The sequence below is a fragment of the Pteronotus mesoamericanus genome, unplaced genomic scaffold (assembly GCF_021234165.1).
Source record: "Pteronotus mesoamericanus isolate MK-2021 breed Mesoamerican mustached bat unplaced genomic scaffold, CSHL_Meso_final contig_657, whole genome shotgun sequence".
NCBI lineage: Eukaryota > Metazoa > Chordata > Mammalia > Chiroptera > Mormoopidae > Pteronotus > Pteronotus mesoamericanus.
In genome coordinates, this window is record NW_026555229.1 from 7,322,511 (window position 1) to 7,345,056 (window position 22,546).

Sequence of the window (22,546 nt, forward strand, 5' to 3'; positions counted from 1 at the left end):
CAAAAAGCTGTGTTTTGAAATAATAAGAGCAAATAAAATTTTGGAAAATTGAGTGATATTGGATAAAGCTCTGGGAGGACTTGATATTCAAAAGAACCTCATTGGGAAACCAACTCATAGAGAATATTTTTAAAATGCAAACCAGTCCAAGACCATTATATATATAGAAAGATGTTATAACTTAAGATGTACATAAAGCCATTTAATTCTCAAACTGATCTGATCACATTACATGAATACAAACAAAGAACACCACTACATTGAGCTGTAATGAAGTCTCTCACTTTGCTTTGAGATAATGTTCCTGGTTACTTCTTTCAATGGTCCACACAGTCACTGAACTTGGACTTGACAAGCACAGCTGGTGCCAGTTCATGGGGTTAAAAGTCATCTGGCTCACATCAACACCAGGCTGTGACTTCTTGCACAAAATGACACCCAATTCCCAGTTCCTTAGAGAAAGTGCATTTGGTAAAAAACAATTAGTTTGAACTTCATATCTTGAGAACATTTGTCTAATTTGAAAATAACTTACATAAATTTTAACAATTTATACAATTTATATAATCTATGACATTAATATCAAATGTATAACTAATTATGCTTATCATTATACTGTTAAAGAAAGCAAAACAAATATTTAAAAAATTACTCATATGCTACCAAGGCTGTTTTATCTTCCTCATTAAATTTGTATTTAACTCATCCAAATCTAGAAAATGGAATATATCATCACATTTGCTGAAAAATAAGTGTAGGTGTCTAAATCTCTATTCTACGTATGAGTATTCTATGGTTCTGGGTACACGGTATACATTGATGCCAAGTGATCATTTACTGAGTTTTTTAAAAGATTTTATTTATTTATTTTTAGAGAGAGGGGAAGGGAGGGAGGAAGAGAGAGAGAAAAAGAAGGAGAGAAACATTGAGGTGAGAGAGAAACATCAATCAGTTGCCTCTTGTATGTGTCCCAACCGGGGACTGAATCTGCAACCCAGCCACGTACCCTGACCAGAAATCAACGGGTGACCTTTCACCTTGCAGGATGACATCTAATCAACTGAGCCACTCCAGTTAGGGCAATCATTCACTGAGTTTTTAAAATCATTGTACTAGTACTTCAAAATTGATTAATTCATTTATTCACTTGAGAGAGTTACTTGAATGCCTACCATGAGCAACGTCCCTTGCTAGACGAAATAAATATTAATGTGAACTATCCCCTCATACAAGGGGCCAACACTCCATTCAGAGTCGTGATTGAGAAAGTGGATCTAGTATGTATTAAGCTCGCTTGGTCATTTGGGTTCCTCCTGCTCTCATTTCCTTTTATTGTCGTCACAAATGCCCTGTCCATCATATCAACTATTCTAGTGCTGGTTCTTTGGATCTTTTGACTTTCTGCCTCAGATACCTGGGAAAAACTGTCAAGCCTGGGATGGATACAAGTGAAAGTCAGGGCTACTGGAGACATTGGAAGAAAGATCACAAGGTTACGTGTGTCAATGACATAAATTCCTGGCTACCACCCCCACTGAAGCCTCAATATAACCTCAGATCCTACTGTTTCTCTGGTCAGTGCTCTTTCCTATTCTCTGAAGTAGTTATTTTTAATGTTCTCTATTTTCCTGAAGCCTCTTACCTCTCCACATTACTCTCAGTAGATGGCTTTGTTTTCTATGAAGAAGATTGAGGCCATCAGCTGAAAATTTTGCCTAATTCCTGCTATCAAGCATAACAACTTGTCAGGATCTAGATCACTCTTTCTTACTTTCCTATTACAATGGAGAGCATGTCACTCCTGCCTAGACCAATTTCACAACCTGTGCTCTGGATCCTACAAGTCTTGCATTCTTAAGAACATTAGTTTCTCCTTATTCCTTCTTTGTTTCCTTACTTAAAGAAAATCATGTTTATTCTATTACAGTTGTCTCAATTTTTCCCCCTTTGCCCTTCTCCACCCATCCCCCCTGCCCTCCACTCCCACAGTCAATTCCCTCTGTTGTCCATGTCCATGGGTCATTCATACGTATTCTTTGTCTAGTCTCTTCCCCTTCTTTCCACCATTGTCCTCTTTCCCCATCCTCTCTGGTCACTTTCAGTCTGCTCCATGTTTCCATGCCTGTGGTTTATTTTGTTTGTTAGTTTACTTTGTTGAATAGAGTCCACTTATAGGTGTGATGATAAGGTATTTGTCTTTCACCAACTGACATACTTCCCTTAGCATAATATTTTCTAGTTCCATCCATGTTGTCACAAAATGTAGGAGTTCCTTCTTTCTTTCTTTCCTTTTTTTAAAATGCAGATTGATTTTATTTTTTTTTAAATGTCAAAATCCATTATGAAATATTAAAAAAATTAAATCCATCATAAAGTTTCAGCAATTAAAACATGTCACCAGCAGAGAAATAATCAAGTAGATCAGTGAAATAAAATGAGCATTCTAGAAACAAACATATATATCTAACAATGTAATATATGATTAAATTGATATTTCAAATCAATGGGGAAAATAAGACTTATTCAACAAATAAGGTGCATGGACAACTATTACTTGAATAAAATAAATATAAAGCCCTGTTTCACACATTCTACAAAAAATATCCAGGTGAGTTAAAAATCAATATGTAAAATCTAAGGAGTTTTAGGAAAAAATACAAAATAATATTTTTCTTACGCTGAAGTAAAATATTCAAACCCAGAAGCTATGAAGTAAAATATTGACAATATGACTATATTAAACATTTGAGACTATACAGTAATATACATATAAAAAAAGTTAAAGGACAAATAATGGAATAGGTAAGCATTTGCAATACATCTAAAAGAGGGTTAATAGTTTTTGTTTTTTTAGGAAAAAATTCTATATTTAGTCAAAAAATGGGTAAAGAATACCAAAAAGTCATTTAAAGATTTTTAAAAATAATAGAAACAGGCAAGAAATATACAAAAACAGGTTTAGTCTCAACAAATAATAAAGGAACAATTAAAATAACACATTATTGTCACAATCAGATTAATAAGTATTAAAAATATTGGTAATATCAATTATTGGTGACTGTGAAAGGAACTGGGTATTCATAGACTCTTTTTCTTCATCTTCTTCTAGCAGTCCCTTTAGCACATCTTGCAATGCTGGTTTGGTGGAGGTGTATTCTTTCAGTCTTCTTTTGTCTTGGAAATGCCTTATTTCACCTTCCATTTTAATTGAGAGCCTTGCTGGGTAGAGCAGTCTTGGTTGCAGGCCTTTGCTTTTCATGACTTGGAATATTTCTTGCCACTCTCTTCTGGTTTGTAGTGTTTCTGTTGAGAAGTCAGCTGCTAGCCGTACCAGGGTTCCCTTGTATGTTACTATCTCTTTCTTCCTTGCTTCCTTTAGGATTCTCTCTTTGTGTTTGATATTTGCCATTTCAATTATGTGTGTGGAGTGGGCCTAATTGGGTTCCTCTTGAATAGGACCCTCTGTGCTTCCTGGACTTGTGTGGCTTTCTCTCCTCCAATTCGGGAAGTTTTCCATCATGACTTTTTCAAACAGCTTCTCTATCCCTTTCTCATGCTCTTCCCCTTCTGGTATCCCTATTAATATAATAATATGGATATTATAACGTTTCAGGTTGTCTTGCATTTCCCTCAACGCCTCTTCATTCTTTTTGAGTCTTTTTTCATTTTCTTGCTCTTTCTGGGAGCTTTTTTCTATCTTGTCCTCCAGCTCTCTGATTCGATCCTCGGCTTCATCTAGCCTGCTTTTGATTCCTTCTACTGTGTTCTTCCATTCAGAAATTGTATTCTTCCTTTCCTCTTGTCTCTTATTGATAGTTTCTATGTCTTTTCATGCTGATGTAGTTTGCAGTAAGTTCCTCTTAGTTTCCCTGTAGTTTTTTGTAATTCTCTCTGAGCTCACTGAACTCATTGAGCTTCCTTAGAACCGTTGTTTGGAACTCAATATCTGATAGTTTCCTTGCCTCTATTTCATTTATTTCTCTTTCTGGGGATTCCTTCTTTCCCCTTAAGTGTGTGTGTTGGGGGGGGGGGGTGTTTCTTTGTTTTGCCATTATTTGTGAGACTCTTCTTTTTTGCTTCTGCTTCTTAAATTGATCTGTCTTGATTTCCTGACTTTGTGGTGTGTACTTCTATGGTAGGAGACCACTGAGTTTTTTTTCTGGATCTGCCTCTGATGATGTCAGATGTTGACCCTGTCTGATCTTAGGCAGTCTGTTCGAGACTTCCAGGAATCTACTGTCTGTGGCTGTCTCTTCCAGTTGTTAATCTAGTAACTCTGCACTCAGCAGGCTGGCTTAGACACCATGGGGTGGGGCAGAGTCCCGCCTGGGGGCTCGGTTATTAGGTTCTCTCATGCTGCTGCCACTCAGGGGAGTCGTATGTGCCTGAGCCAGAGGGCTGCTGCCATATGGGGGAGGAGCCAGCACCAGGATCCCGCTGGCTACTTCCTCTGTTCTCTCCCCAAAGCCTCTGTCTCCAGTCTTTCCTCAAGTACCTCTAGACCACTCTGCGCCCCCTTTAGTCAGGGATCTACTATCTGTGGCTGCCACTCTGTACTCAGCTGTCAGGTTTTAGCACCACTGGGCCAGGGCAGAGTCCTTTCTGGGGGCAGGGCTATTGTGTCCTGTTGCTGCTCAGGGTAGTGGTCTGCCTGAGCAAGATGGCTGCTGCCGTATGGGGGATGAGTCAGCACTAGAATCTCACCAGCTACCCACTCAGTTCTCTCCCCAAAGCCTCCTTTCCCAGTCTCTCCTCAGGTGTCTCTAGCCCCCTGTGCCCACACCTTTGCCAGAGACCAGAGAAAGTGGTTGCAAATAAAAATTTAGGTTTTGGCCCTTTAAAAGGCTCTTTGTGTCTCCAGCTGCCCGTCTCTGGCAGAGAGCAGCCCTGCTGCTTTTCACAGCTGGTTATCATCTGTGTACTTTTTGGGTTCCAGTGCTGTAGGCTGGAGATCCCTGTGTATGGTTTAGACCCTGCTCTTCTCAGGGGAATCCAACTGGCCATTTCAATATCCTTCTGGTGCTGACACCCATGGGCACCCTGCCAACCTTCTTGAGTCTCCACCGCACTCCTTACAGTTAGGTTGTACTAAAGCTGATTCTTCTGTCTGTCTGAGGTTATAAGACTCCTCTCTCGCTCCTGTTCAGTTGTTTGTTCCAGGTGATTTCTCCACAATTTAGTTATAATTCCAGATTGGTCCTGTGAGGAGGTCAGTGTGACTTCCATTCACTCCTCTGCCAGCTTGATTTCTCTCTCCTTATTCCTTCTCTTCTGCATCTTCAGGCTATCCTCTCCTGACTCCTTCCTATCAACACTTACATTAAGTGTTCATCTGTACCACTTTTTTTTAAAGCCCTCCCTCAGTATCACTCATTCATGTCTCTCTCCCATCCCCTTCAAGCCAAACTTTTCGAGTGAGTTGTTCTTAACTCACTACCTCTTCTTCCCAACTCCTGGTCGCTCCTCATCCCAGGATATTTGCATCCCATCACCACTACTTCATTGACACAGCTGTCTCCCAGATCCACTGATGTCCACTTTCATCCTAAATCCAACAGGCACTTCTCATTCCTGTCTAACTTTACTTCTGCATGATTTGACTCTGCTTATCATGACTACCTTCTGGAATGACTCTTGGACTCTCTGTCACATACCTGTGTCTCCCACTGTTTCTAAGGCCTAGATCACCTGTTCTTATTAGCTTACTTGGTGGTTGTCCAACTCTGTAAGCTTTAAGTAACTTCCTGTAGGTACACCCGCATGTGCCTCACCCTCAGGCCTGCTCCACATGCCCAGGGACTTCCCTAAAGCCCCTTGGCACGACATACAGGAGGTTGTAATAAACCTAAAAGTGTGGTGAAGTTAATTCCTTGTGCAGTTGACCTTTGACTGATGGGATAACAGGAGTTGGTGAATAAAGTCTCATCTCTTCCTCTCCCCTTCCCAGCCCACTGCTCATACAGCTTCTCAAAAGACTACCTGCAAGACAGAGCAAGCTACTGTATTTGGTACCAAGTGGTGGTTAGCAAAGCAATGTGCACTTATATGGGCTCTCCTCCTCCCCTGCCTTCCTCCCCTTTTCCTGTAGGCCTCTTTCCTGAGATTGCACTCCCCACTAAAGTGGCTTGTGAGCTTCAGCCACAGGCTGATTTCTGTGGAACCCTTCTTCCCCCATGACTGCTCCTTCTGGGTCTCCAATGAGGTTTTAGTACCTTTTTTATTGGTGTTTCTGTCCAAATCTCCTCTTTAGGTGTTCTTACTCACTTTTAGCACTTTGATTACTATTCTGATTTAATAACTCCCAAATGTTTGTTTCCAGCCCTCTCTCCTGAACTCCCATCCCAGGTATCTGTGGCAGAGACATATTGTGTCCCTCAATATCTGTTCTTCATATCTCCCTCCTAGTAACAGAACTTCTGGTTTTTAGCCAAGCACACAGTCACCCACCATGAAGACATTTCCCAGCCTCCCTTACAGCTCAACATTGCTTGTGACTAAGCTGGCCAATGGGATCTAAGTGTCAGTGACATGTGCAACTTCCAGGCTATGCATTCCAATGAAGGTTTGTGCCTTTTCCTTACCCTTTCCCCTTCTCACTGGCTCTCAAAAATACATGGGCAGTGCCCCCACTTTAGACTAGAGATGAGTGCCACACCCTAGGAGTGGAAGAGCAAGATAGTGGGAGACTGGTCTCTGACTCTGGGGAGCCACCACACCAGCCATGAGCTCTCATTCCCAGATTACTATATGTGAGAGAGGAAGTCACTTCTGTCTTATCTGAGCCACTTTTCAAGGGTAACATGGGCCTCTGTGACAGCAAATGAACTTGATCCTAACTGATATATCAAGTGCCAACTAGACATGTCCATTTATTTATTTCAGGTATCCTCAGCTCAACTTTTTCCAAGCCATCTTCCCTCCTTGCATGCCCTTGATATCCTTCTGAATAACACTGTAATGTCCCTAAGTTGCCTGAGTCACAACTCTGGGTAGAACTCTCAACTGTCACTCTCCCTCAGCATGATGCCCAATATTCAGTCAGCCACCAAGTCCATGGGACTGCCTTCTAAACACCTCCCAGGTCTCTCCACTTCCCTCCATTCCTATTCCCACCGCCCTAGTCCATACCACAGTCACCTCTCACTCGGACTGTCACAGCTTACTAATTAATGTTGGTCTTATTTCCTTCCACTATACCTTCCATGATACGACTGGAAGGAGTCTTTCTACATTCAGATCTGAGCATGTCACATCTCTGCTTAAAACCCTTTAATAGTCTCCCATTGATTTTAGGGTAAAGGATGTGCCTGCCCATTAGCGTGGCTTATATAATACATAGAGTGAGTAATCTCCCCAGTATGCCTACGACAAACCCGGTTTAGACCTGCTGTTCTACATTAACTTTCAATAACACTGCCTTTCACTCTTGAAAGTGTTCTGATTTGGATCATAAACTCTATGATTACTTATTTACAAGGCTGCTCCTGAGCTGCCCTCAGACTATCACTCCAGGCTTGTCTCTTATGGCTAGTATCTTTTTCTTATCACTATGCTCTCTTGATATCTTAATTAAACCCTCAAACCTATGATATTTCTCTCTGACCTCCTGGACTTTGCACATGCCACTCCTATGCTTGGAATCTTCTTCCTTCTTTCCTTAGAAGGCTGCTCTCTACTCGTCCTTTAAATATTGCTATGGGTTGAATTGTGTCCCCCAAAATTCATATATTGGTGTTCTAACCCTCAGGTTCTCAGAATATGACCTTATTTGGAAATAGGATCTTTATTAAAGTTAAATTAGGCCATTTAGTGTGGGCCTACTCCAATGAGTAGTATCCTTATAAAAAGGGGAAATTTGGAGACGGATACACATGCAAGGAGAACATGTGAACAGGAAGTTATTTGCAAGCCCAGGAGAGAGGCCTGGAACAGATTCTCTCTCATCGCCCTCAGGAAGAACCAATGCTGCTGACACTTTGATCTCAGACTTCTAGCTTCCAGAACTATGAGACAGTAACTTTCTGCTATTTAAGCCACTCAGTTTGTGGTATTTGGTTAATTGCTCCCTAGCAAACTAATACGTCCATTAACAGGTGAGTGGATAAACAAACTGTAGTATGCTTAGAAAGGAATGAACTATTAATATGCACAGCATAAGAGAGTTTCAAAATGAGATAATCCAAAATTATGCTGCATGAAAAATGCCAGACCAAAAAGAGTATATATAACGTATAACTTTCTGTTTATTAAATTCTAGAAGACACTAATTAAGAGTAAGTGTATCTGTGGTGAAATGGGGGGGCAGAGGGCAGGGCAGTGATGGGGTAAGGGTATGTGTGGCAAGGGCCAATTAGGCAGCATCTGAGGGGCACAAGGGAACTTTTGGGGGTTATGGATATACTTACTATCTTGATTATGGTGACGGTTTCATGGGTTTATTCATAAGTTAAAAGTTATCGAATTATATATATGTATATATAAACAGTTTATTATATGTCAATTATACCTTAATAAAGCTTTTTTATTAAAAAAACACACTGCATAAACTAAATGTGGCTCACTGAACCTGTATTATTACATTTTTTAAAAAGATTTTCTTCTCAGAGAGAGGGGGAGGGAGGAAGAGAAGGAGAGAAACATCAATGTGTGGTTGCCTCTCAAGTCCCTACTGGGGGCCTGGGCTGTAACCCAGGCATGTGCCCTGACTGGGAATTGAACCAGCAACCCTTTGGTTCACAGGCCAGCACATAATCCATTGAGCCACATCAGCCAGGGCTATATTATTACATTTTTATATAAGAAATACTAATATGTAAGGAGCATCCACGATCATTTCTGGAACATTTTGTACTTCCCCTTAATAAGACTTCCATGAAGGAATTTTTATTAAGGATGGAAAAGTAAGTGCAGCTTTGAAGCTGGCCACATGGGTAAACCCAGCAAAGACCACAGATATGTCTTATCCACAGGTATTTCCTATAGCACTTGCAAATATGTCATAATATTCCACTCTCTGAACATATAATTGTTGTAATGTTTCTAAAAACTATTACTTCAAACTGAGCTCTAATATAGACACTATCTTAATTTCAACATTAGTGGGAAATATGCAAACAACTCAAAGGAACTATTTTAGAAAAGGTGAAAGTTTATGAATTTATAAATGAATTCTTTACCTGACAAAGGAACTGTTATAACACATAAATAAAAAGAGAACTATGATAATTAATTTAGCTCTCATATAGCTTTTGCCCTACCAAATTTTATGCCTAAAAGTAGTAATTGATATTACGTTACGATTAGGACTTTTACTTCTTCCATTGTTCCTTGTTTCAGATTTTTTCATGTATATGTCCTGTGATAAAATCCAGAAGGACAAGTAACTTAATGTAAGGAATTCTGCAAATTCCTTTGACAAGTCAAATGAAAGGAATTCTGCAGGATGCTGGAACTTACCAGACAGCCAACTCAAATTCTGGGAGAGAGGAGTAGCTAGCCAGATAGGTGCCACAGTAACTGAACGAAAGTAAAGTATAGTCCAGAAGAACATTGCCTAAAATATAAAATCCATTACAAGGACTCAATTATCATATTCTGACATTAACTATAGTCTATAATTTATTTTCCTTTTCTAATAAATTTCAATTAATTCAAAAAAGCTGCAGTTAAGAGATCTCATAGCTAATTTCTAACATAATGAACAGAATGTTAAGAATAAATTAAGATACACTTTTAAAAGATATTAGAGTGAATAAAGACTGTGAGTTCGCTGTCCCTAGACTTCAGTGCAACAGAGCATACTGCAACATGTCCCAGTGTGATCTGAAATGTCTCAAGAACCATAAAATAGTCCATAAATATATGAAACGCTGTGATCAGAAACATTCAAACAACTTTAAATACCTTGGGGAAGTAAAATAGTTCTAGTTTACTTCTTTATCTCCATACCTTAGGCCATACCTGGCCCTTAGGTTAATATCATCCAATTTTTGTAACTACTATAAAAATTTCTATTCTCATTTGTCTTTATAGTTGAGGAAATGAAAAATGACTTTAAAAGTCTTTGCAACAATGTGTTCAAATGTACATCAGGAGGATGCTAAAACAGGAAGTGTCTGTTTCTGCCTCTCTGTATATGAGGCTCTGGTTTTTCTTCTTTATCTGCTGTTTTTCAATGTAGTTCCATAACTGCAAGCTTTACCTTTTCCTATGTCTGTCTTTTTTAATTTTTTACATTCATGTTTCTATTCCTACTTCTGTGTATTTTTAATGATTCTGCTTTTTAACTTTCTCACTTTAACTGACCATAATATAATGCTAAACTTTGTCATTTATTGAATTTATTTAGCCTAGTTTAATCAACAAAGAAAACAGCTTATATTTTTTAAGCATTCAATGCAAAAATAAAAATAATTTTTCTGTGGGATAGAGGCTTTAATAGAATAACTTTCTATCCTTGTTATACAGACATTTCCTCCCCAAACTGAAGCTTATTAATTTTAATTTCCTTCAGTTATTTTAAATTTTTAAAAATGCATGGTTTTCGAAGAAAATACCAAAAAAAGCATAAAAGGAAAAATATATCCTTTGTAATCCTACTACTAAATTTGGTATATTTCTTAGTGGTATTTTCTTCTGTGTTTACCTGAAAAAAATACACATTTTTTTCCTTAAATAACTTTGTTTTTTATAGCTATAATAATCATGGGTTAAATATTATACATAAAAATTTATTTTTAAAAGGAAACTTGAACCATACATTTTACTCCTATTAGTTTGTTGTTGCATTTTATAATTAATAATGTGAATTTTAATGTCCACATAATACCCCTTTATGGGATGTTTTAACTTATTTAACCACACTCATGTATTGGAGATGTAAGTTGTTTCCAGTCTTTTGCTATGACAGTGCTTTTTACTCCTTTGCACACAAATCTTTGACCATATTTCTGATTATTTTCCTAGAAGTGAATTCTAATTCTTGAAGTGGGTTTAACTGAGTCAGATAAATGTTTACTTCCCAGAAAGATTGTATCAACTTATACTCCCACCTTCAGCAAAAAAGAATGTTACAAATTTCACTACACTCTGCCTAGCAGTTACCAAGTTGTTGTTTTTTTTAAAAAGTGACCTTGATAAGCAGAAAAATCTCATCTTGATTTCAAGGACTCTTTAAAATGAATATTGAGATGAAATATTTTCTGATGTTTTTGATCATTTGTAGTTCATGGTGTGGGCAAGTTGCCATTCCATTTTTCTAATAGTTGTCCTTTTTCTTCTTGTTTCCTAATGCTCTAAAAATATTTGATTATATTTGTTCCAAATGTTTCCCTCAGTTTATTATTTGCCTTTTGATTTTCCATGGTAATTTTGATACTCCTAAATTTCAAATTTGTATGTAACGAAATGTCAATCTTTCTAATTTTTCCTTTGTATGAAAAGTTCTTCCTCATCCTGAAATCATTCCAATATTCTATCATATTTTCTTGTACTTTTCAATGGGTTTGTTGTTTATATTGAACTCATTTTCATGTTATATATTTTGAAGTACAGTATAACATGAATACCCAACATGATACTTCTGTTCAAGTAGTCCCTGAACACCACTGTTGGATAATCCATTATCATCTATTTTTTTGTGTATGTGGGAATGTCTTTCATCATATACTTAGCTTTATATATTCTAGAGTTTGTCCCCAGACTTCAACTCTTTCATTCATCTAGTGATCTCTGCACCAATACTACACCCTTAATTACTGTAGCACCACGTTGTTAAAGGGACCTTCTGCCTTGCCATCATTCTCTTTCAAATTATTTCCATTCTCTACCTTTTGTTCTTCCTGATGAACTTTGGAATCATTTCATTTAAGTACTCCTGCCTCTCTAAACATATGATAAACCTATGAATTACTTTCTATGAAGAATATAAAAAATGTATTTATAATAACCAGAAATGTCTCTGTATCTTTAAATATACTAAATCAATGATTTTTGTAGTTTTCTACACTCAGGTCAATCACATTTCTTCTTTGGATTATTTCTAAGCATTTAAATCTTCTAATTGCATGGGTATTTATTTTGAAACCAGCATCTTATTGAGCCCTCTTTTATTGGTCCTAGAAGACTATTGCATTCCCATTATCTCCTTTCCCATAGCTATACTTTTTCTCAGTTTCATATTTTGTTGCATTGGCTAGAAGTTCCAGGTTGATATTTAATAATAATGGTAACAACTGGTATCTTTGAGGACTTATTCCTAATTTTATTGTGAATACCTTTGGAGTTTCATTATTCAATGTGAATGATGGGTAGCAGCTTGAATTTATCTTTATCTCCATACCTTAGGCCATACCTGGCCCTTAGGTTAGTATCATCCACTTTTTGGAACTACTATAAAAATTTCTATTCTCATTTGTCTTTATAGTTGAAGAAATGAAAAATGACTTTAAAAGTCTTTGCAACAATGTGTTCAAATGTACATCAGGAGGATGCTAAATTTTTTAGACAGGGCTATAACGAAATAACCTAACCAAATAATGGGAAAATTTGAAAGATGAAGGGTAGTTACAGCCCACCTAGACAGTTTACAATGTACGAATGGGTTATGTTTTTAAAGTTGTTTTAATCTGTGAGAACACAAATTTCCCCACAAATAAAATGTCAAATTATAGTGAAGTTCCCTGGCTTGACGCAAACACTGATTTGACCCTCAAGGCTATAGAACTAAGACCAGCCTTTATCTCTCCTGAGATTTCTGTCCATGATGTGTTAAATGAGGGACTCATTCGAAGGGCTCCAATAGATGTGCAGCAGCCCCGTCTGGGTCAGCTGTATCTAGAATGAGTCAATAATAATTTAAATGGTAGATAACACTGATTGACGTATATATGATGTATGTCCTATATTATACAATGACATATATAATTTCATTTATTATTACCACAGCCTTAACAGTATATATTACCATTATCGCCATTTCACAGAAAAGGAAATTGAGGCTCAGAGATTTATCTTTAGAAGTTATACTACATCAATTCACCCGGATATTCAATAAACTATCAGGAAGGGAAAAAAAATTGTTCTGAAAAAGGTTTTTTTCCAAACTGCATTTAGTGCTATAAATGAGTCTTCCAGCTCATGTGCATATGAATCACCTGGGGAATGTTGTTAAAATGCAGATTCTAATTCAGTTAAGTGTGGGTTGGGGGCAGAGTTTCTGCATTTGTGACAGTACCCTAGGTGATGGCGATGTTGAAGGTAAGCAGACCACACTGCAGGTAGCAAGGCTCTAGCCCAATTAATTAAATCCTTTATGGTCAGCTTGATTCCTTCTTTTAAAATGGGTATTACAAAAACAAAAACAAAAAACAATAACAAAACCTCCCCAAAATGCTTCACTTATAAGAACTAGGTTTGGTTACATCTTACAACAAAATCCTTCAGTTATGGCAGAGAAAGGGGTCCTGCAGGATACCTTTTAATTTGGTCCTTCTGGTCAGTCCAGGAAAGTTGTATATGTAGATGAGAGGTTTCAGTTTCCGGTCAGAGAAAGCCACAACTTCATAAGGAACGTTAGTTGCCACGACGCCCACAATTCCATTCATACACTGGAGTACAGTTTTTTTCTTGGTTGCAATATTAATAAATATTATGAAATTGCCACTAGGATAGCAAATGGTGCCGTCGTTGACAAAATGAACATTCTGCTTAGGGAATCCTTGCACCCATCTTTAGGGAAAAGATATATTACCATCAATATAATACGTTCCAAATGCTTTCTTCTTTTTGACAAAGCAAACAAAAGGTCACCAAAATCCTCGAAACACACCTATTCTATTTTCAACCCCTTTCTGCCCCAAACAATCTCTAAGATAAAAGAACACTTATGCTGCCTGAGAGGCCAGTTTAAGTCCAAGTACTACAGAAATTTAAATGTAGACCTAAAATTCCATAGGTCTCAGGAGCCTTCTACAGAGAACTTTTTCAGTGAAGCAAATTCTCTGATCAAACCTAAGAAAGTCTCAAGCATTCCTGGAGTCTTGTATGCTTGAAATAGAACAAGTGAAAAGAGAGAGAGAGAGAGAGAGAGAGAGGAGTGGGAGAGAGAGCAGCTTGATCCTAACAGAAAAGAGGGTGTATCCTGGGCCATTGTTTTATGATTTTTCTTTGATTTTAAAAATGAACTTTATAAAAAACAACTTTGAATAGGACACCCTGCTTTGTGGTTGTAAGCAGAGTAGGAAATTTTCTTCTTTAGAAATGTGTAGCCATCTTTTAGATCTAAAAATATAAATGTAGAAAATAAAAGGAATTAAGCCAACATGAATAAAAGGCTAGGACACAAAAGGAACATACTTTAAAGGAGTGAGTGGTGGGTATATGCTAGAAGTTAAGGAGAGTCTGAGATGAGGGGAGAGTCTGGTTTTATTTAAATATTAAGGACACACTTAAAGATAGGTGGAAGAGAAAATAAGAGAAGGGCACCACGTTGGTGAGAAACTTCAAGAAATTGGAGAGAAGAGCCAGGGACCAGTGGAGTATGCTGCGTGGAACAGACTGCAGGTAACAGACACTCCCGGAATGGGGAAGGAAAGAAATGCCACTTTCATCTGTGCAGCACTTTATGCTTTTCAAAGGCTACTATAAATGCAAATAAATCCAAAGTGAGTTGTTCAGAGTTAGGAGGAAGAGAAAGACGGCCCTAAATTTGGAAGGAAATCACCAGAGGCTACAAGCATGGGATGGGGGCTCTCATTGGCATGTCGGGGGCGGGGTAGCATTTATGAAAAGTGGAAGGGAAAAGGATCACTGAAGGCAATACTGGGCCAGGAAAACGAGGCAGGAATAGACAGTTGGGGAGAGCGATGAAGGGCAAACGAGCGAGGGGAGGGGAAAATGAAAGGGGGTGGAGCAGAAAAAGAGATGGAGATAGGGTCATAGAATAAGGGTTTGACGAGGTCAAAGTTTCAGGGAACGCGGGTCTACAGATTGGGAGGAAGAAGAGCGTAGGAAAGGGATGTAAATCAGAGCAAGAGTTTCCGCGAGACCGAAGTCAGTCGCCGGGCGGCGATGCCGCACCTCACGGACAGGGACGCGCTGCTAGCGATGGCGTAGGGGTTCTCTTCTACCTCCCGGCCTTGAGCCATGAGCCGGTGTTTCTCAAAGCCGGGCCCAGGCAGCAAACGCTGGAGCCGGGCTCCAGTCTGCAACGGTTACCCCGAGCCCCTCCGCTGCCCAGGCAGCGCAGCCCCCACTGTTTGCACCGTAGTCGGGAAACCGTAACCCCTGCGCACATTGGCTCTGCCCCTCTGGCCTACTCCCTCTAGAAGCAAGCGGATTGGTGAAAGCACTGCAGCGTATCAGCCAATGGGCGAGCGTGAGCGACGAGCGAAATGAGGGGCGGGTCCCTTGGAATGGGGGCCGGAGTGGCCTTACCTAGAGTGTGGCAAATAATTAGAATATTAATAAATATCAAAAGCAGAAACTAATATCGAGCGCTGGACGAGCCAGACATTGCTCCAAGCTCGATGTAGGCATTATTTAATCTTCAAACCCCCCATTGACCCCATTTTACAGATAAGTGCGGATAAGAAAAGTAACTTGTCTACAGCTACAAAACTGGGTGAGATTTAAAGCAAGATCTAGTCTAAATCTACAGTTTCAAGCCTTTCATTGTTATATTACACTTTCACATGTAGCTACTTAAAGGAGGCAGACAGCTTCTGAAAATAGCCTGATCAAACTGTTACCGAACAACCAACCCAGGCGGGAATCCTCCCCAGCAACCTCATATCCGACTTCTCTCTAGCAGGCCCTGCAATCAGGAGAGCTGCTTGTTCAGTTACATCCTGGGTTAAACTTCTGCACACTTTCCTGGTTAGCCTTGTTGATACCAAAATTAACCCTTGCTTGAGGAATGAAGCTACCCAGCAGTTATTGACACTGGAGGTAGTTCTCAATGGCCCTCCTCCTTGTCTGATTTGAAGCCGGTCTGTTAATTGATATGCAAAGTAACTCAATGGCCCCACTCGTTGTCTCCCATCCCTCATGGCTGCCCGCCTGAGGGGGGGAGGGAGGAGAATATTCTGTATTTTTCTTGGACTCCCCAATTTCTAGACTCCATTACAAATCCCCTTGGGGGAGCCTAGCTGTAGCTATTACAAAAGGGTCTGCAGCTTGTCCTCCCTTCTCCACTTCCCTTTCAGACCCTCCCTAGGTAGCTTTCCCATTCCTTCGCCTTCCCTCCTCTCCATTCCTCCCCTTTTTCCTGCTCTCCCCTTCCCTTCTTTAAGTCCTTCCTTCCTGTCTTGCCACCCTCTCACCTTTGTTTCATTCACAAATATTTTCTGAGTATCTCCCTTGCATGGTGCTAGTCCCTTGGAACAAAATAATCAGCAAAACGGGTAAAGTTCCTTCCTTCTTCGAACTTAGAGACTGGTGGGGGTGAGGGGTGGCTGGCATAGACATCCACTTCGTTACACAAATATGGAATTGTAGATTGAATTAAGAAGAAAAGGAACAGGATATATGAAATCTCATGTTGGGGTCCACATCTAGTTGGATGGGCAGTGTCAGAGATGGTTTCCATATGAGCATGTGCTATTTTCACTGAGAGGCACAGGATGAGGAGTGATTGCTGGGAGGGGAGGGGGAATGAGCAGAGGGCAGTTTTTGGAAAGGTATTAAAGCAGGACAACAGATGGGATGAAGTAGGAAGGGAAGTGTGATTGAAGCAGAGGGAGATGGGTAGAAAATACTAAAGGTATGGCTGCAGAAGGAGCCAAGGGCCAGGTAAATGTCAAGTTAAGAATTCTGGTCTTTATTATAAGAGCCATGGAAAGGCATTACATGCTTTCAAACAGGAAAATGACAGATTTGTTTATAAAAGATTTTTCTGGCTATAGGAGGATTATCAATTAGGTAGGAGAGTAGGGAGAATGGAAATAAGATTTATTATCAGTCAGTTTCATGGTCTGACCAAGGAGAGCTAAAGCACTACTGATGTTTTGGGCTGGATAGAGGTGCAACACCCAAACCTCACATTCTACAGACACTAGGCAGTCTTTTGTTTCAGGGACCTGGGGCAAAAGTGGAGAGATGTTTCCTCTTAGGCGGGAAAGGGGGTTAGTCACAACCATAGATCTTTAGGGTTGCAGTTGTGCTGGGGGATGTTGAGCTCTGTACCCGTGAGACAGAGGGGTAGGCTGGAAGTGCGAGGCCGGTAGAAAGGGCATATGTTGTGGCGTCTGTAGGCCCCACTATGTCACATGTCTGACAAATAATGCACTAGTGAAAGGGTAAATAATGTAGAAGGAAAACTTTGTAGGCATTGATGAAAGGGGCAAATAGTAGAGTTTATAAGAAGTTTGATAAGATTACAATGTAACAAAAAATCAGACAGTTGCCCCAGCAGGCGGTACCAGGACATAGACGTGTTGGGCAGGCTGAGACTTCTGGGGTTGCTTGGAAACTTGGTTCCCCTGCAATTTTGCAGAACCTTAGTATCTATGGACTCTAACATGGATTTCATTGAAAGAAATCCAAGAACCATTAATGGAGAAAAACAGGAATCAATTTATGTTGTGGCACAAATTATCACTGCAAACAGTACTTTAGGAGAACATTAAGGTCAGGTTTTTGAAGATGAGGTAAAACTATTGTTTACCATCATTACACATTCAAGATTTGAGTTTGAATAATCCTGTCAGGGCTTAAGATCCTTTCCAAAAGCTTCATCTCATCTTGCATTAAATTCTCCATTGAAACTCTCACAAAAGTAAAAGCTTAAAAAGCACCAATATCCATCACTACATTTCACTTTATTTCCTTTCATCTGACTACCTTTCAATTTCCTTTGCCTTTCAGTTCTTTCATATTACTTTTGTTCCCTTAAACTAGCAATAGAGAAACTGCTTCTTAAAAAATATATGCCCCGTGGCCATAAGTTTTTACTGGTAGAAACCTGGCATGACAAGTTTAGAATCAGGTATTTCAATGTATCCTGTGACAAAAACTGGAATCCACAATAAAATGAAGATGAAGTGGCGAAAATATCTGAGTTCAGATTATACTCTCAGGCTATGTGGTTTAGAGAAAAGAACTCTCAACCTAAAAATTCATGTTTTTATTCTGTCTCTGCTTCTTACTAAGTAGGTGATAACTGGAAAAGTCACTGAAGCTTTCTAAAATTTAACTACTTCATCATCTGTAAAAGGAACCTTATATTTTCCCTGCCTACCTTCACAGGGTTGTTATGAGAATCAAATGAAATAATGTATATGAAAAGAATTTTATATAAAATGTGTAATACAGACACGTGGTCCTGTTACATAGTTTCCAGTCATTTTCTTCAGCTATTGAGCCTGGGAAGGACCATGATTTTATGTGCACACGACATCATACATCATGTTCAGGGTGGCTACCTGGTCACAAGACTGCTAAATGTTTTCCTCTGGTACATAGACTACTATAGAAGGTTAATTCTAAGAAGGAAGATTATCAGGTTCCCTTAAATTATTAATTAACATCAGTAACACAAGTCTGTGTTCTGGAACAGTTAGAGATTGGAACATATTAGTGGTATGATCTGTTTTAAGTCATCACCAGTCTCTTCTTTTAATGAAAGAAAATGAAATAGAAAATTTCACAATGCATCCCACATGGTAAGGGGAAATAATGTTGCATATATTTGTATTTTTGTACTTGGTAATTAAATAAAATACACTTTTCTCTTTAAAAAAGTCAGCAAATACTTTAAAGGTTATTATGAAGGAGACCAGTCACACTACTCTATTTCATCAAATCTAAGATAAAATGATAAATGGGAAAAATATACCAGAAAAATTACAACAGAATCTTTTCTCATCACCCAGAATTTTTATTTTATACTTATTGAAAGAACTCTTTTAAGCTTAGATATTTATCATAAAAGAACTCAAACTTATATAAAAATAGATTTTTGCCCTATCTATCTTACTCTTGTGCAAGTATAAAAAAAAAATATAGGTGACATAAGCTACAACTTCATCACTTTTAGGATCCAGCTTTTTTTTTAAAAGATTTTATTTATTTATTTCTAGAGAGAGAGGAAGGGAGGGAGACTGAGAGGGAGAGAAACATCAATGTGTGGTTGCCTTTTGCGCACCCCCAGCTGAGGACCTGGCCCACAACCCAGGCATGTGCCCTGACCGGGAATCAAACTGGCAACTCTTTGGTTCACAGGCTGGCACTCAATCCAGTGAGCCACACCAGCCAGGGCAGAATCCATCTTTTTTGAATAATTATTCAAATCAGAGTCATAGGCCTTCATTTCCCCTCCATCCTCAACCCCAGCCTTTCCTATGTGCCAGCAGAAGCATTTCAGAGTGCTCCCCTTATTTCTGGGATCTTCTTCCAAGCCATTGACATCGACCCTACAAATTTAAGCACAAGCAATAACATCCATGTCAGGACTGCACCCAGCAAACAGTGATCTTAAGATATAGCCCAATTTTCAGAGATGTTCAAAAGTGAAGAAGTGTACAACTAAGAATCGATGAGATATGGAAGTAGGTAGAGATCAGACTCCGATATCAGTCCACAGTTGAAAAACCAGCTCCACCATTCAAAAGCATGTCCCTCTTGGTAGAGTACTTCATTGCCATCCTCCAGTTTCCTCATCCAAGAGATGGTAGCATTAACAGGGTTTCTTATTTAATTCTTAAGGTTGTTGTGAGGATTTAAAGTTTTTCATGTAGAATGCTTAGCAGATATGTGGCAGACAGTGTGCATTCAATAGTGGAATTATCTCCTCTACGCTGTTTTACCTCATTTTCATTTAAGAATATACCGAATGTGTTTCTGCATCAGTATATATAGCTCTACGTCATCCCTTTTATTAGTAGGTTTCTTTATTGTTATTGTTGTTCTTTTTTTAAGTCAGTTTCTTAAATTTTAATTTTTTTACTATAGCATATAGTAAAAACTTAGATTCTACACAGGAAGGTTTTCAAATGACAACAGTCTGCAGCTCATTTCTCCTCACCTCATCCTTTCCTACCAGTTCTATTGTCCTGTGGCCACCTTCCAGCTTAAGAAAGAGAATGTAACCAATATCAGGAAAGCACACCCCATGTCATACCCTCTCCCTTTTTCTTTCTCTTCCTTCCCACACTGGTAACAACTCTTCTGAATTCTGTTTATTGCATCTTGCTTTTCAATTCTACTACATATGCATGTGCCATAACCAATATGCTTTTTCATTTTGCATGTTTTTAAAGTTAATGCAGTCATACCATATATATTGTTTTGTGACTTGTTTTTATGACTCAATCTTAAGTTTTTGAGATGCATTTGATAGCTGTAGCTGTAGTTTATTAGTTTTCATTGCTGGATAGTTGTTCATTATATGAATACACCACAATTTACTTATCCATTCTACTCTCAATGCACTTTTAATATACCCTTATATGTATTTTTTGCTATTTTTTATGGACCATTTATTCCTGTATGGCTTCTTTTTGTGAGGATTAATAATTTTTTTCCATTTGACTTCACTCTGGGCCTTACTAATACTTTCTTATGAAGGCTATTTCTCCCTGCTATGGACTGTCATAGCATGTTAATTTTTAAAGAAACATCTGTATTCACAAAATAAGGGCCCTAATTTTTTAAAGGAGATTTTAAATATAATTAATTAAAATAATAACAGTGAAGCACTTCATGTGACTTTCAATATTCCTAACTTACTCTGTCAAATATAAGTATCAATTTAGTATATATTAAAAAGTATAAAATTATTCAAATAACATTCTTGAAAAGTCAGAGAATGTTGTGTCAAGTGGGTGTATATCATCAGTAAAGACAGATGGTACTTAGAAGGTAGAATATTATTTCTTATCACTAGGACCACTAACTCTTGATCTTTAACCAGCAGAATCAGTTGACGTTTGCCGACGTAAGTTAATTATTGATAATTACAGCTGGAAAAATGTGAAAACTGTGTTTTTCCAGCACATAATCCAAAAGGCTTGGAGATGATCCACTATAATGTAGCGCAGTGCTAACAGTACAGTAATTTCCTGGGACATGTATTTTCAATTTATTTCTTTGAGGAATTAACTTTTTACTTTATTAATGAATTGGATCTTTCAAATCATTGCAACAAAACATTACCCTATACTAGTTAGGGGACAGGCCATTCCAAGTAGTTCTCAAATAATACTTTGACCTGAAATTTTTAGTTTGGCAAAGTTTAAATTTACAGGGTTCATTTGCATGATATATTAATGTGCTGAAAAACCTTCCAAAAAGTTGCTTTTCTGAAAAAGAGTTAAGCAAGACCCATGCTTTGGCAGAAATGTGGTCAACTTTTTTTTCACTGAGCATCTGCAATAATAACAAACATTTATTTAACACATTCTGTGCCAAATATTGTTCTAAGTGCTTTCCATATATTTACTATTTTGATCTTTCTTCAAATTCTGTGAGAGAGCCATTAGGTTTTCAGCACCTCACTTTACAGGTGAGGGAACTGAAACAACAGAGGGAACTCTCCTACAGTCACATGATTAATAAGGGATTAGTATAATTCATATAGTTTCATAAAATTCATATGTTGGATTACGAGTTCATAAACTTATATGTCAAAACTCTAATTTCCAGGACCTCCGAAGGTGACCTCATTCGGAAATAGGTTCATTACATTTGTAATTAGTTCAATTAAGATGAGGTCCACTAGAGCAGGATGGACCCCTAAACCAGTATGACTGATGTCCTTAAAAAGAGAGGAAATTCGGACATAGGCACACAAGGAGGATGCCATGTGAAGATGAAGGCAGAGATGGGGTGATGCTTCCACAGTCCAAAAAATAGAAAAGATTGCCAGCAAACCACCAGAAGCTAGGGGAGGGGCATGGAGCAGATTCTCTCTCACAGTCTTCAGAAGGAACCCATCCTGCCTACACCTTGATATTTCTTGCCTCCAGAACTGTGAGAATAGATTTCCGCTGTTTAAGCCACTCAGTTTGTGGTACTTTGCTGTCCGAGCCCTAACAAACTCATAAATACAGGGATAGAGTAAGGATCAAACTCAGGCAGGAAGGCTCTGAGACAGTTGTGCTTATCATCTATTTTCTGTTTCTGCCATAATAGAACTAATCAAAATAAAACAGACCAGCCCCACCTTTCCATCTGGCAAATAAATGGCACAGCAGTCATCACCAGCTCTCAAATCTAGGCAGACAAGCAGAACATTGGCTACCCTTTTCCTGTATCTGTACCATGTGCTCTGGAATCCCTTTTTCCTAACCCCTAAGTTAAGAAGGGCTGTTTGAGCAGCCGCTCAACCCAGGTATTTCTTACAGACCTATGGGACTAAATTTATTCAGCCTACCTGCATGACCCTGAGATTTACTAGAGCTTCAAAATCCAAACGTTTAATAGATTTTTGAAAGCAGCACCATCTGAGGTTAGTAATATCCAGATTTGGGCCATTTCCTTTGAGTTAAAATTATAAGGATGTGTCCTTTGAGTCGAGTAGGGACAGTGGCTCTCCCAGTAATCATAT

General features: G+C 38.6%; 1 protein-coding gene across 1 annotated transcript in view; it reads right to left on the bottom strand.

Moving 5' to 3' along the window:
• The window catches only part of CFAP43 (cilia and flagella associated protein 43), an 84,604-nt gene extending 69,400 nt beyond the window's left edge, over positions 1 to 15,204 (bottom strand). The window contains exons 1-4 of the mRNA XM_054581751.1: positions 15,079 to 15,204; positions 13,475 to 13,728; positions 9,457 to 9,553; positions 285 to 452 (exon numbers count right to left, since the gene is read on the bottom strand). Coding sequence (XP_054437726.1) covers positions 285 to 452; positions 9,457 to 9,553; positions 13,475 to 13,728; positions 15,079 to 15,146 — 587 coding nt within the window. The 5' untranslated portion in view covers positions 15,147 to 15,204. The remainder of the gene's footprint in view (positions 1 to 284; positions 453 to 9,456; positions 9,554 to 13,474; positions 13,729 to 15,078) is intronic.
• Positions 15,205 to 22,546: the final 7,342 nt, after the last annotated feature.